This window comes from Lepisosteus oculatus, chromosome 27 (genome assembly GCF_040954835.1).
Source record: "Lepisosteus oculatus isolate fLepOcu1 chromosome 27, fLepOcu1.hap2, whole genome shotgun sequence".
NCBI classification, from domain to species: domain Eukaryota; kingdom Metazoa; phylum Chordata; class Actinopteri; order Semionotiformes; family Lepisosteidae; genus Lepisosteus; species Lepisosteus oculatus.
This window is the reverse complement of record NC_090722.1, coordinates 6587923-6602328: the sequence shown is the minus strand read 5'-3', so window position 1 is coordinate 6602328 and position 14406 is coordinate 6587923. Positions and strand designations below refer to the sequence as shown.

The 14406-nt window shown below is 53.6% G+C and overlaps 1 protein-coding gene across 1 annotated transcript; it reads right to left on the bottom strand.

Moving 5' to 3' along the window:
• Positions 1-1129: 1129 nt before the first annotated feature.
• On the bottom strand, positions 1130-13643 carry she (Src homology 2 domain containing E). Its single transcript, XM_069185242.1, has 6 exons — positions 12054-13643; positions 8128-8254; positions 5255-5509; positions 4291-4468; positions 3785-3904; positions 1130-2973 (listed from the first exon to the last, which is right to left on the bottom strand). The coding sequence occupies exons 1-6, from the start codon at positions 12573-12575 to the stop codon at positions 2790-2792; spliced, it is 1386 nt and encodes a 461-aa protein (XP_069041343.1). The 5' UTR covers positions 12576-13643; the 3' UTR covers positions 1130-2789.
• Positions 13644-14406: the final 763 nt, after the last annotated feature.

Below are 14406 nucleotides of genomic sequence, written 5' to 3'. Positions count from 1 at the left end.
CCTCTACCTTTTTAAGCCTGTGCCGCGCTGTGTATTAAGTGCTGTAAAGCTGTAATTGAAGGTGTAAAATCCGTCGGTCTGCGCTGCCTGAGTGTGTCGCCCTCTGGCTTGATTTCATTTGCTTTGATCGATCCACCAGCGCCCCCCCATCCCCGAGCCCCCCGGCGGGACACACAGTGATTTCCAGCGGGAGAAGGGGGAGCTGGTTGGTCGATACGACACTGAATTGAATTGAGCCGCTCACCCGACCAGACAGCCGGGGCGGTGCGATGGTGGGGCAAGGGCTCCCCCTGATGGGAGCAAGATGAAGGTGCAGCACATCGAGCTCGAGCAGGTTCAGTACAGTATTACTATCAGATCAGATCACTATGCAATTTCTTGCAATAGGAATTCGTCTTTTTGGATACCCCAGCTTGCTCTCCATGGGACACACAGACGGGGAGAGAAGCTGGGGGTCAGAGCACAGGGTCAGCCATTGTACAGAGCCCCTGGGGTGAAGGGCCTTGCTCAGGGGCCCAACGGAGTAGGATTCCTCTGCCAGTCGCAGGATTTGAACCGGCAACCTTCCAGCCACAGGCACAGAGCCACTGCTCCACTCCAGTTACTATACTGTAACTGCTACTTCTAACACTGCTCTTGCTGCTAAAGTTACAGCTACTGTTACTACTACTACATCTGTTCCAGTTCCTAGCAGGACTACTGCTACTACAATTAGTACTGCTACAACTACTACTGTAACTGCAGGACAGCAGGGTTAACACCTCTTACCGACAGTGTCCTGGGCTGTGTAATGGCTAATAATAATAATAATAATTCCTTACACTTATTTAGAGCTTTTCTGGATAGTCAACTCATAGTGCTTTACTGGTTCTGGGGAATCCCACTACCCCACCAATGTGATGGGGATTAGTAGGAGGCCATGACTGGTAAAGGCCAGGAGGAAATTTGGCCAGGACACTGGGATATATAGTGGTCACTCGTTAGGCTGTATAATTACTGAGCAGCCCAGTGTGTAATTGCTCCTCATTCATCTTTGACAATCTAAGAGTATCAGGAAAATGCAAGAATTATTTTTCACATTAAAAAAAAATAAAAAAGGTCTTCTGTCTTGAACGCACCCCAGAAACAATTTTAATACACATATTTTAGACTGTTTATTTTGATGACGTTGTCGTTAAGTGATATATATTTACAAAAGCAAAGTCACATTTCTTGTGTGGTTAAAAAACACATGGCACGGCCTCACAAAACTACAACACTCAGGATTAAAAAAAACATACTACTACCGTGGTAGTCTTAAAAACACATAACCCCACCCCCAACCCTTAAAAAAAAAATCAGGTTTCCAGAAGTGACCAACATCAAGAAGATTTCCGTTCCCAACAGCTGCAGGGGAGACCTCGGCGTATCGCTCGCTGCCCTGTGAGGTCGTCGACTGGCCACCAGGAGGCGCCAGAGACCCGCGGCAGCCGTGCCGAAGTGCCTCCGGGTTTTGCTCCAGTTTGGTTTGCGGGGAGACTCGCTAATCTCATCAGCGGTCCAGGGGGGCGCATTTCACATTGGCGTCAGTGGCTCCCGGCGTTTTTAAAGACACTCAGGACTCAGGATTCAGCAGCTTGAAACTGGACTTTCTTCCAGTAACTGGATTAATTAGACTGGTGAGAATCTCCCCTACCTCCCACACGCCCAAACACTCCAGCCCCTAAGACCGACCATTTACACACTAGTATAAAAACGGTACTGTGCTTTTACCCTGATCTCACTGGGCTGTACTGTGCTTTTACCCTGATATCACTGGGCTTTACTGCACCCTGTGTCGTTAACTTCTGTCTGGGGACGTGGAGAGATTCTGATTAAGAGTCTAAGGCACTTGGAGGAAGAGAAAGGGATTCAGGAGTCTGATTGTCAGTGCCAGTGTCTCATCATCTCAGTCTCACTGTCTCAGTCTCTGGGTGTCAGTGTGTCAGTCTCACTGTCCCAGTGTCTCATCGTCTCAGTCTCACTGTCTCAGTCTCTGGGTGTCAGTGTCTCAGTCTCACTGTCCCAGTGTCTCATCGTCTCAGTCTTACTGTCCCAGTGCTTCAGGGTGTCAGAGTTTCAGTGTGACAATATGCCAGTGTGTCAGTCAGTGCATGAGTGTCTCAGTGCAACAGTGTGTCAGTGTGTCAGTCAGTGCATGAGTGTCTCAATGCGACAGTGTGTCAGTCAGTGCATGAGTGTCTCAGTGCGACAGTGTGTCAGTGTGTCAGTCAGTGCATGAGTGTCTCAATGCGACAGTGTGTCAGTGTGTCAGTCAGTGCATGAGTGTCTCAGTGCGACAGTGTGTCAGTCAGTGCATGAGTGTCTCAGTGCGACAGTGTGTCAGTCAGTGCATGAGTGTCTCAGTGCGATGGTGTGTCAGTCTGTCAGTCTGTCAGTCAGTGCATGAGTGTCTCAGTGCGACAGTGTGTCAGTCTGTCAGTCAGTGCATGAGTGTCTCAGTGCGACAGTGTGTCAGTCAGTGCATGAGTGTCTCAGTGCGACAGTGTGTCAGTGTGTCAGTCAGTGCATGAGTGTCTCAGTGCGACAGTGTGTCAGTCAGTGCATGAGTGTCTCAGTGCGACAGTGTGTCAGTGTGTCAGTCAGTGCATGAGTGTCTCAGTGCGACAGTGTGTCAGTGTGTCAGTCAGTGCATGAGTGTCTCAGTGCGACAGTGTGTCAGTCAGTGCATGAGTGTCTCAGTGCGACGGTGTGTCAGTCTGTCAGTCAGTGCATGAGTGTCTCAGTGCGATGGTGTGTCAGTCAGTGTGTCAGTGTGGACGGGGGACAGGGTACAGCAGGGTCATGTGCTCTGCGCCCTTGAAGGGCAGTTTCTCGGTGCAGTAATAATGCACCACCTCTGGCACACTGCTGAACACACAGCTGCTCTGGTCCAGCGTGTAGCCGCTGTCCCGGGTCTGGGCCACAATGATGTGGACACAACCCTGACTGGTCCTGAGGGAGAGGAGAGGTCAGACAGTGAGTAACCAGCTCCCTGCACAGCACACACTCACTACCACAGAACAGACAGGCAGAGAGACAGACACACTGACACAGACAGACACTCAACACACTGACAAAGAGACAGACACGCTGACACAGACAGACACTCAACGCACTGACAGAGAGACAGACACGCTGACAGAGAGACAGACACTCAACACACTGACAGAGAGACTGACACACTGACACAGACAGACACTCAACACACTGACAGAGAGACTGACACACTGACACTGACAGAGAGACTGACACACTGACACTGACACTGACAGACACTCAACGCACTGACAGAGAGACTGACACACTGACACTGACAGACACTCAACGCACTGACAGAGAGACAGACATGCTGACACTGACAGACACTCAACACACTGACAGAGAGACTGACACACTGACAGAGAGACTGACACACTGACACTGACACTGACACTGACAGACACTCAACGCACTGACAGAGAGACTGACACACTGACACTGACAGACACTCAACGCACTGACAGAGAGACAGACATGCTGACACTGACAGACACTCAACACACTGACAGAGAGACTGACACACTGACAGAGAGACTGACACACTGACACTGACACTGACAGACACTCAACGCACTGACAGAGAGACAGACACGCTGACACTGACAGACACTCAACGCACTGACAGAGAGACAGACACACTGACAGAGAGACAGACACACTGACAGAGAGACAGACACGCTGACACTGACAGACACTCAACGCACTGACACAGAGACAGACTCACTTGAGGGCGATGGAGTACTTGCTGTGGCCTGACTCACTGTTCCTCACCAGGAAGCTGGCATCCTTACAGGCCTGGAGCTGTGCCTCTGCTTCCTGCCGCGACACCGAGCCGTGGAACCAGCTGGGCGCGCAAAGGAGGGAAGAAAGACTCGTCAGGCGCCCTGGGCTGCCGGCCTTCAGAATGACCGTGCTCTGAAACGCGCCGATGGCTCGAGTTTAGCAGCTTTCCCGGTCTCTGTGTGGCATTTCTAGGAAGTGAGCAGACAGAACTGCTCTGCTAAAGGAGCTTCACCCAAAACTCTCCGCAGGTTATCAGTTTAAGGAGATCCCGGAACCAGCCTTCTCACCGATGGGCAGAGTCAGTTCGCTATTGAAGAGCTACAAGAATTTTCAAATCCGATAATTAATAAGGGGTACCCCAGATCCAGCTCTTCTTAAGGGGGTGTCGGGAAGGTGGTGTGTTGCTGGTTACCGAACAACCAAGCCAAGCAGAACTGTTCTCCTCACCTCTGTTTCTCCAGCGGCAGAGTGGGGTCGACCCGGGCGGTCTCAGCGCCCTCGGTGCTGGCTGCCAGAGGGAGGGGCTTCAGGATCTTCTGTGTCCAGCTCTTCTGGCGCAGGTGCTGTCGGCTGAAGGGGACCTCCTCCTTGGAGACGGGGGGCCGCTCAGCGCTCTCGAACTGCACTGGGGGGCAAGACAAAGAGGAATGGAGAGGGGAGAGGGTATGACATTGCTGTGCAGGACAGCCCGGTGAGATCAAGGTAAAAGCACAGTGCAGTTAACCTAGTGAGTCTGTACAGGCGTGTCCCGTGTGTCTGTACAGGCATGCCCAGTGAGTCTGTACAGTTCTTCCATGTGTGTCTGTACAGGCGTGCCCCGTGTGTCTGTACAGGTCTTCCCTGTGTGTCTGTACAGGTGTGCCTGTGTGTCTGTATAGGTCTTCCCTGTGTGTCTGTACAGGTGTGCCTGTGTGTCTGTATAGGTCTTCACTGTGTGTCTGTACAGAGGTCCCCTGTGTGGGGGTACAGGTGTCCCCTGTGTCTGTACAGAGGTGCCCTGTGTGTCTGTACAGAGGTCCCCTGTGTGTCTGTAGAGGTCTTCACTGTGTGTCTGTACAGAGGTCCCCTGTGTGTCTGTACAGAGGTCCCCTGTGTGTCTGTACAGAGGTCCCCTGTGTGTCTGTACAGGTCTTCACTGTGTGTCTGTACAGAGGTCCCCTGTGTGTCTGTACAGAGGTCCCCTGTGTGTCTGTACAGAGGTCCCCTGTGTGTCTGTACAGGTCTTCACTGTGTGTCTGTACAGAGGTCCCCTGTGTGTCTGTACAGGTCTTCACTGTGTGTCTGTACAGAGGTCCCCTGTGTGTCTGTACAGGTGTGCCCCGTGTGTCTGTACAGAGGTGCCCTGTTTGTCTGTACAGAGGTCCCCTGTGTGGGGGTACAGGTGTCCCCTGTGTCCCCAGTGTGGGGGTACCTGACAAGGCCTTCACGATCTGCTCTTTCTTCCACTCCCAGGGCTGCTCGTACTCTGCGGGGGGTCGCTCATCATTCTCGGGGCGGGGGCCCCTCCTCTCGGCCGGCTCCCCCTCAGCCGGTTCGTAGGGGGTGTCGTAGAGCTGCGGAGGCGGCGGTCTGCCCCCCCCCGGGTCTTCGCCTCCCCCCGCCTCTCCCGGCTCCAGCAGCAGGCTGGTCTTCCCCAGCAGGTCCTTGGAGCCACGCCGGCGGATTTCTGAGGGCAGCAGGAATCGAAGCCTGAGATTGCGGGTCGCAGTTCAAGGGTTAAAGGTCTCAGCAATGAAAATGTTATGAAGGGTCACTCCCATGGCACACACCAGCATCACTCCAAAGCAGTGGCCATGGCCCACAGTGGAGTTTGTACTATGACATATTAAGGACTGTAAAGTAGTAGCAGACCAGACCTTTTCCTCAACGTGCTGTGCAAGAGAAAAAAGCCTGCAACTGTTTAAAAGGTCTAATGGTGGGTTATTCCCTCTTTCTCTGTCTCATCATTTCTCTCTGTTTATCTATGTCAGTGTGCCTGTGGTCCTGCAGGATTGTGTACTGTTGCTTTCTCTGTAAGACTCTGTACTGTTGACGCCCCAGCAGGATTGTGTACTGTCGATGGTCCTGCAGGATTGTGTACTGTTGCTTTCTCTGTAAGACTCTGTACTGTCGATGGTTCTGCAGGATTGTGTACTGTTGACGCCCCAGCAGGAGTGTGTACTGTTGATGACTCTACAGGAGTGTGTACTGTCAATGGTCCTGCAGGATTGTGTACTGTTGCTTTCTCTGTAAGACTCTGTACTGTCGATGGTTCTGCAGGATTGTGTACTGTTGACACCCCAGCAGGAATGTGTACTGTTGATGACTCTACAGGAGTGTGTACTGTCAATGGTCCTGCAGGATTGTGTACTGTTGTTTTCTCTGTAAGACTCTGTACTGTCGATGGTTCTGCAGGATTGTGTACTGTTGACACCCCAGCAGGAGTGTGTACTGTTGATGACTCTACAGGAGTGTGTACTGTCGATGGTCCTGCAGGATTGTGTACTGTCGATGGTCCTGCAGGATTGTGTACTGTTGCTTTCTCTGTAAGACTCTGTACTGTCGATGGTTCTGCAGGATTGTGTACTGTTGACACCCCAGCAGGAATGTGTACTGTTGATGACTCTACAGGATTGTGTACTGTCGATGGTCCTGCAGGATTGTGTACTGTTGCTTTCTCTGTAAGACTCTGTACTGTCGATGGTTCTGCAGGATTGTGTACTGTTGACACCCCAGCAGGAGTGTGTACTGTTGATGACTCTACAGGAGTGTGTACTGTCGATGGTCCTGCAGGATTGTGTACTGTCGATGGTCCTGCAGGATTGTGTACTGTTGCTTTCTCTGTAAGACTCTGTACTGTTGATGACCCCACAGAAACCGGTGATAAGTCTGACTCTGGTCTCCAGCCCTCTGAGCTCTGCAGGGGGAGGGGGGCTGGAGATGCGTCCCTCAGAGAGGGGCAGGACAGATGGAGAGAGACAGGCACACAGAGAAAGGGTGGGGGTGGTCAGTATTTTCTCTACACAATAGATCAGCACCACTAAAGGTCAAGGGTCATGTGACTGGTCTGCTGACTGATGCTTGTCCTGGTTTCGGGGAAGTGACTGAGAGAGAATGTCGCCGTGGTAACAGCCTGCAGCCCAGAGAGGGGAAGAGGGGAGGGGGGGGGGGGTCTTCCTGAGTAGAGAATGGGCTGGGGAAGCAGAGACAGGAAACAGGAAGCTAAAACAGGAAACTGCACCCATGTCCGAGCACAACAGCATCACCAGGGCAACGCGACAGCGCGGAGACCGTGGTGACTCACCTCGAACCCTGAACTCCCCATACCCTTCTCCTTCTGTCCTTTACTCTACCTCTCCTCCTCTCTCCTTCCCTCGGTGTAACACTTTGTGTCCATCTCTCTCTCCCTGGGCATAGCGGATGTGTTTCAAGTTCTCTGCGGCCCCACAATGTCATCTCTTATCTTCCCAAACACTCCTCTTGGAAGGGGAAACAAGGGATCTGACAAGGGGACAGAGGAGCTGGGGAGACAGGGGGTCTGTCTGGCCCCATACAGTCAGGCAGGAGAGCTAGCAGACAGACAGACAGGGGGGGCTGTACCCCTGATCACTGTCCAGTCAGGCAGGAGAGCAGACAGACAGACAGCTGTACCCCTGATCACTGTCCAGTCAGGCAGGAGAGCAGACAGACAGACAGACAGACAGACAGCTGTACCCCTGATCACTGTCCAGTCAGGCAGGAGAGCAGACAGACAGACAGCTGTACCCCTGATCACTGTCCAGTCAGGCAGGAGAGCAGACAGACAGACAGACAGCTGTACCCCTGATCATTGTCCAGTCAGGCAGGAGAGCAGACAGACAGACAGCTGTACCCCTGATCACTGTCCAGTCAGGCAGGAGAGCAGACAGACAGACAGCTGTACCCCTGATCACTGTCCAGTCAGGCAGGAGAGCAGACAGACAGACAGCTGTACCCCTGATCACTGTCCAGTCAGGCAGGAGAGCAGACAGACAGACAGCTGTACCCCTGATCACTGTCCAGTCAGGCAGGAGAGCAGACAGACAGACAGACAGCTGTACCCCTGATCACTGTCCAGTCAGGCAGGAGAGCAGACAGACAGACAGACAGCTGTACCCCTGATCACTGTCCAGTCAGGCAGGAGAGCAGACAGACAGACAGACAGCTGTACCCCTGATCACTGTCCAGTCAGGCAGGAGAGCAGACAGACAGACAGGGGGACAGACAGAAAGAGGGACAGGGGTGCAGACAGGGGGACTGGGGGAAGTGGGGGGGGGAGGGTCGTACCCGTGATCATCTGCTGGGCGTCGTAAGGCTCCATGTAGCCGTCGTTCTCGCCAGCGCGCTCCGCCTCGCGCTGCTCCTTTGTCCTCTTGGCGTCGTAGGGGTCAGCGTAGTCCTCCAGGATAATCACCTGCGGGGAGGGCACATGACAGCATGAAGACAGCAGGAGTAAGACAGACGAGTAATACTGTACTGCTGCAGTAGCAGGAACAGTAACAACTAGTACTACTAGCAGCTATAGAAACAGCAGTAATACTAACATCTGCAGCAGTAGTAACAGCAGCACAGTAGGAACAGTAACAACACTAATAGTAGCTATAGAAACAGCAGTAGTAGTAATAGCAGTAACCACAGCAGTAGTACTGATATAACTATAGAAACACTAGTATGAGCTGCATCCCTAGGAACAGATTGTGTAGTTAACAGTAGTTATACTAATACACTGTACTGCTGTAGTTAGAGCAGTAACAGTGTGTGACATCAGCAGAAGTTGCTGTGCTCCTTCACATTGTTAGGAATTCTCACAGTCACGATGACGGGGGTTCAAAGAAAACCCCCACAGGGGCTGAATCATCTGTGCCTGTATCAGGTTCTGCTCCCTCTCCCTCTCCCTCTGTCTCCACCCTCCATCCTGCCTCCCTGTCTCCACTCCTATTGTCCAATCCTGCCTGATCAGAGTCTCGCCTTGAGGGACAGCTCCATTGTAATGTAATGTCTTAATGTAATGTAATGTCTTAATGTGCAACCTGACAATACAGTGTCACCTTACACCCTGCCCTGACCGCTCCCTGAGGAGACCCACTGCACACACACACTCTGCTCCTGATACCTCACAGAGGAGACCCACTACATACACACCCGGCTCCTGATAGCTACCTGAGGACACACACCCGGCTCCTGACAGCTTCCTGAGGAGACCCACTGCACACACACACCCGGCTCCTGATAGCTACCTGAGGACACACACCCGGCTCCTGACACCTTCCTGAGGAGACCCACTACACACACACACCCGGCTCCTGACACCTCCCTGAGGAGACCCACTACACACACACACCCGGCTCCTGATAGCTACCTGAGGACACACACCCGGCTCCTGACAGCTTCCTGAGGAGACCCACTACACACACACACCCGGCTCCTGATAGCTACCTGAGGACACACACCCGGCTCCTGACCGCTTCCTAAGGAGACCCACTACACACACACACCCGGCTCCTGATAGCTACCTGAGGACACACACCCGGCTCCTGACAGCTTCCTGAGGAGACCCACTGCACACACACACCCGGCTCCTGATAGCTACCTGAGGACACACACCCGGCTCCTGACAGCTTCCTGAGGAGACCCACTACACACACACCCGGCTCCTGACACCTCCCTGAAGAGACCCACTGCACACTCACCCGGCTCCTGACACCTCCCCGAGGAGAGACCTTTATCACCTCCTCTCTCTCCCAGACAGAGGGTCGTGATGCTCAGTAAGTGAGCCTGTCTTGCACCACAACACAGCTTTTAGTCATTTACAAAGCGTCTATTGAGCACCAAATGTTTGAATACTGAAATGTTTTAAAACCGAACAACAGTTTCAAAACAATGTAATGTTGTTACTGAGATTTACTGCACGGTACTGCATTTTTACCCTGATGTCACTGGACTTTACTGCACTGTACTGCTGTTTTACCCTGATCTCACTGGGCTTTAGCATGCTTTTACCATTACTTCACTGAGTTATTCCATCACCACTACCAGTCAATTTTAATTCTACAAATAATGTTGTTATTGTAACACAATTATTTTAACAAACATCACTGTGTCTATAACGGCTGTGTCTCTATCTGTAACAGAGACACAGATCACAGTGAGACTGGGGCTCCTTTACAGCTCTCTGTCTGTCCCAGACTGGCAGTGAGATTAATATCCTGACTCTATAAGGGCTGTGTCTCTATCTGTAACACTGACACAGATCACAGTGAGACTGGGGCTCCTTTACAGCTCTCTGTCTGTCCCAGACTGGCAGTGAGATTAATATCCTGACTCCTGATAAGGGCTACAGTGTTACAGTGCAGTGAGACCCCATCACAGAATTGAGAAAAAGACAACACAAAATGACCAAGTATCTGACCAGGGCGAGAAACACCAAGGAGAAACAGACCCTGAAAGTATAGGCGCACAGACCACATCCTGGCCACAGAAACTGGACACAGACAGACCTGGCTGCCCAGAGAGGACAAGCTGTGCTCCCACTGCCAGCAGAGAGAAACACAGAGATACCTTTTCTGTTGCACAGTGAGAAAGACTCTGGGATTAGATACTCTTCCCAAAAATGACAAACCTAATCCCAGGATTCCCACACCTGCCAGAACCAGAACAGTTTCCAATCCTGCTAGGGAGAAAACCCAACAGAGCTGCAGCCCAGTGTGTGACCTCCTGTCCCAGCCTGAGAAACAGACAGTGAGCCTGTCTCTCTATAATAATACAGTGAGTGATCTCCTGTCCCAGCCTGAGGAACAGACAGTGAGCCTGTCTCTCAATAATAATAATACAGTGTGTGATCTCCTGTACCAGCCTGAGGAACAGACAGTGAGCCTGTCTCTCAATAATAATACAGTGTGTGATCTCCTGTCACAGCCCGAGGAACAGACAGTGAGCCTGTCTCTCAATAATAATTATAATACAGTGTGTGATCTCCTGTCCCAGCCTGAGGAACAGACAGTGAGCCTGTCTCTCAATAATAATAATACAGTGTGTGATCTCCTGTACCAGCCTGAGGAACAGACAGTGAGCCTGTCTCTCAATAATAATAATACAGTGTGTGATCTCCTGTACCAGCCTGAGGAACAGACAGTGAGCCTGTCTCTCAATAATAATAATACAGTGTGTGATCTCCTGTACCAGCCTGAGGAACAGACAGTGAGCCTGTCTCTCAATAATAATAATACAGTGTGTGATCTCCTGTCCCAGCCTGGGGAACAGACAGTGAGCCTGTCTCTCAATAATAATAATACAGTGTGTGATCTCCTGTCCCAGCCTGAGGAACAGACAGTGAGCCTGTCTCTCAATAATAATAATACAGTGTGTGATCTCCTGTCCCAGCCTGAGGAACAGACAGTGAGCCTGTCTCTCAATAATAATAATACAGTGTGTGATCTCCTGTCCCAGCCTGAGGAACAGTGAGCCTGACTCACAGTAATGCTGTATATGTTTGGAAGTAAATGTCCTACGATGTGTTTGTATTGTAATGTCTGTAGATGTCGTGTTGATTGTACCAGCCATGCCAATAAAGCTGTTTGGATTTGAATGAGCCAGGAAAAATCTGTTTAGTGGAGGGCAGGTCACAATTCATTCATCTGATCCCAGTGCCATCTCTCCCTCACCCTCATTCACTCCCACTCCTCATCCCTACCTCATTCTCACCCTCTGTCACACTTCAGTTTCAATTCTGTCACCCTCTCCTCTCACTCCCTGTCATCCTCTCTCACTCTTTCTCCTCTCACCCCTCTCTCTCTCCTTGTCACTCACTCTCTCCCTCTCCTCTCTCCCTCACTCTCCTCTCCCTCCCTCTCACTCTCCTCTCACACTCCCTCCCTCCCTCTCACTCTCCTCTCTCCCTCTCACTCTCCCTCCCTCTCTCCTCTCTCCCTCACTCTCCTCTCTCACTCTCCTCTCCTCTCCCTCCCTCTCACTCTCCTCTCACACTCCCTCCCTCCCTCTCACTCTCCTCTCTCCCTCACTTTCCTCTCTCACTCTCCTCTCTCCCTCTCACTCTCCCTCCCTCTCTCCTCTCTCCCTCACTCTCCTCTCTCACTCTCCTCTCCCTCCCTCTCACTCTCTCTCTCACTCTCCTCTCCCTCCCTCTCACTCTCCCTCCCTCCCTCTCACTCTCCTCTCTCCTCTCCTCTCTCTCCCCCTCCCCCTCTCTCTCTCACCGTGTCTGTCTTGGTTGCTGCTGTCTTCCCCTTCTCTCTGGCTGCTTCCTTCTCGGTCTCGGGTCCGGTCAGTGTACCGGTACCGGTGCCGGTGCCGTAGCCCGGGCTCTTGTCCAGCTTGTCCAGCTTGATGAGCCGGCTGATGTAGGCGCTGGCCGACCCGATGCTCTTCCCGGGCCGCTGCAGCTCCTCCTGGCCCGGTTCGGCCCGGGAGTTCTTGCGGGCCTTCCCGTGCAGGAGGCCGGGCCCGGGGGCTGCCGCGCCGCTCCTCCCCAGCTCGATGGCGGAGTTCTTGCGGTTCCGGCCCAGGAGGAGGAGCGAGCCCGAGCCCGGGACGGACCCTGACCCGCCGGGCTCTGCCGCCGCCGCCGAGTTCTTGCGCAGGGTTTTGGTGGCGGCCCGGATCGAGCCCGTCCCCGGCTTGGCCCGGCTCGGGCTGGGGGCGCTGGACTCGGAGGCGGAGCGGATCCGGTCGGTACCGTTCTTGAGGTTGATGGGAAACTCCTTGAACCACTTGGCCATGGTGGCCAGAAGCACAGCTACAGGACGGGCTGAGCCATGCACTGCCCCGCGCTGCCCCAGAGCGGCCCTCGCCGTCTCTACTGCCCCCCTGCCCTCACTGCCCTCCTGCCCTGCCCCGCTCTCTCTACTGCCCCCCTGCCCTGCCCCGCTGTCTCTATTGCCCTCCTGTCCTGCCCCGCTGTCTCTAGTGCCGTCCTGTCCCCCTCCCTGGCCTGCCCCTCCTGCCCCCCTGCCCTCACTGTCCCCCTGTCCTGTACTCCAGCCCTCCTGTCCTGCCCCTCTGTCTCTACTGCCCTCCTGTCCAGCCCTGCTGTCCTCACTGCCCCCCCGTCCTGATCTCCAGCCCCCACTGCCCTCCTGCCCTGATACCCCTCTCCTGCCCCCCTGCAGTTATAACCGACCCCCCCGCGGTCCCCGCTCCCCCAGCGGCGCCGGGCTGCTCCGGCTGCCAGCTCTGGAACAATGAGCAGCGACACAGCCGACACCGCCCTGACCCGCGTCCTGGGCGACTTTTAAAAACTCACACGACCCGCCGCTGCCCGCTACGACCGCCGGCCAGACGAGATCGCTGCTCCGAGTGAGTTTCCCCTGCTGGCTGATCCCATCCCCGGACTGCTAGACCCAGCCCGCACGGCGTCCCGACACTGACTGACCGGACCGCCCGGGAGTGCGGCGCAGGGACCGGAGGGGGGCGGGGCGAGGCGAGGGGGAGGTCGCTCGCTGTGTGGGGGGCGGGGCCTGGCGCGGCGGGGCGGGGTTCTGGGGTCTCGGTGTCCGTGCGAACGCGGCGGCCGGCTCTTCTGATCTCTGTCACGTTATTTCGCGAGTTTTAACATGGCTGCAGGCGCTAAAGAGCTGTTTCCTCCTTCTCGCCTCCTCGTCTTTGATCTTTCCTTTTATTTCCGAACATTTAGGTTCAGCAGACGCCTTAAGCCACATCGTCACAGAGACAGGAGACGGGTCAGTAATATAATACAGCACTGCTACAGAAATACAGCCCAGGCCAGTGTGAGAGTGATACAGCACTGAGACAGACAGAAATACAGCCCAGGCCAGCGTGAGAGTGATACAGCACTGAGACAGACAGAAATACAGCCCAGGCCAGCGTGAGAGTGATACAGCACTGAGACAGACAGAAATACAGCCCAGGCCAGAGTGAGAGTGATACAGCACTGAGACAGACAGAAATACAGCCCAGGCCAGTGTGAGAGTGATACAGCACTGAGACACACAGAAATACAGCCCAGGCCAGTGTGAGAGTGATACAGCACTGAGACAGATAGAAATACAGCCCAGGCCAGCGTGAGAGTGATACAGCACTGAGACAGACAGAAATACAGCCCAGGCCAGCGTGAGAGTGATACAGCACTACGACACAAACAGTCCAACAGAAAGAACAAGCCTTCACTTCTGCCATCAGTCCACTAGGTGGCGCCAGAGCCCGTCTCTGACCGCGTTTCGAGGAAAGGCCGTAATGAGACCATCTGCAGCGCGACCGTCTCTCGTTGTGCTGCAGGTGTGGCAGGGAGGAGTGAGCAGACTTAACAGTCTGACCTGTAAGGCCGTCTGGACTGGGCGATGTCCTGGACCGGCGCAGGACACCCCTGCCTAAATGTAGAGGCGCCTCAGGGGCTGGAAAAAATGAGCAAATGTGCCAAATTAAGTGAGTAAGGGGCTAGAGGGGTTGAGGGAGCAGTCAGTCTGAGTTCTAGATCGGACATTAGCTCAGCACGGTGATTGGGGTTGAGAGGGTGAGGGAGCAGTCAGTCTGGGTTCTATATCAGACATTAGCTCAGCGCAGTGATTGGGGTTGAGGGGGTGAGGGAGCAGT

Bases quoted from the DNA above. Each gene is read 5' to 3' on its own strand.
- she (XM_069185242.1), bottom strand. From the start codon at position 12,575: ATGGCCAAGTGGTTCAAGGAGTTTCCCATCAACCTCAAGAACGGTACC. The intron at 8,255-12,053 runs GTGAGAGAGAGA...CCCTCCCCGCAG, and splicing joins CAGCAACCAAGACAGACACG to GTGATTATCCTGGAGGACTA. The intron at 2,974-3,784 runs GTGAGTCTGTCT...CCTCTCCCTCAG, and splicing joins AAGTACTCCATCGCCCTCAA to GACCAGTCAGGGTTGTGTCC.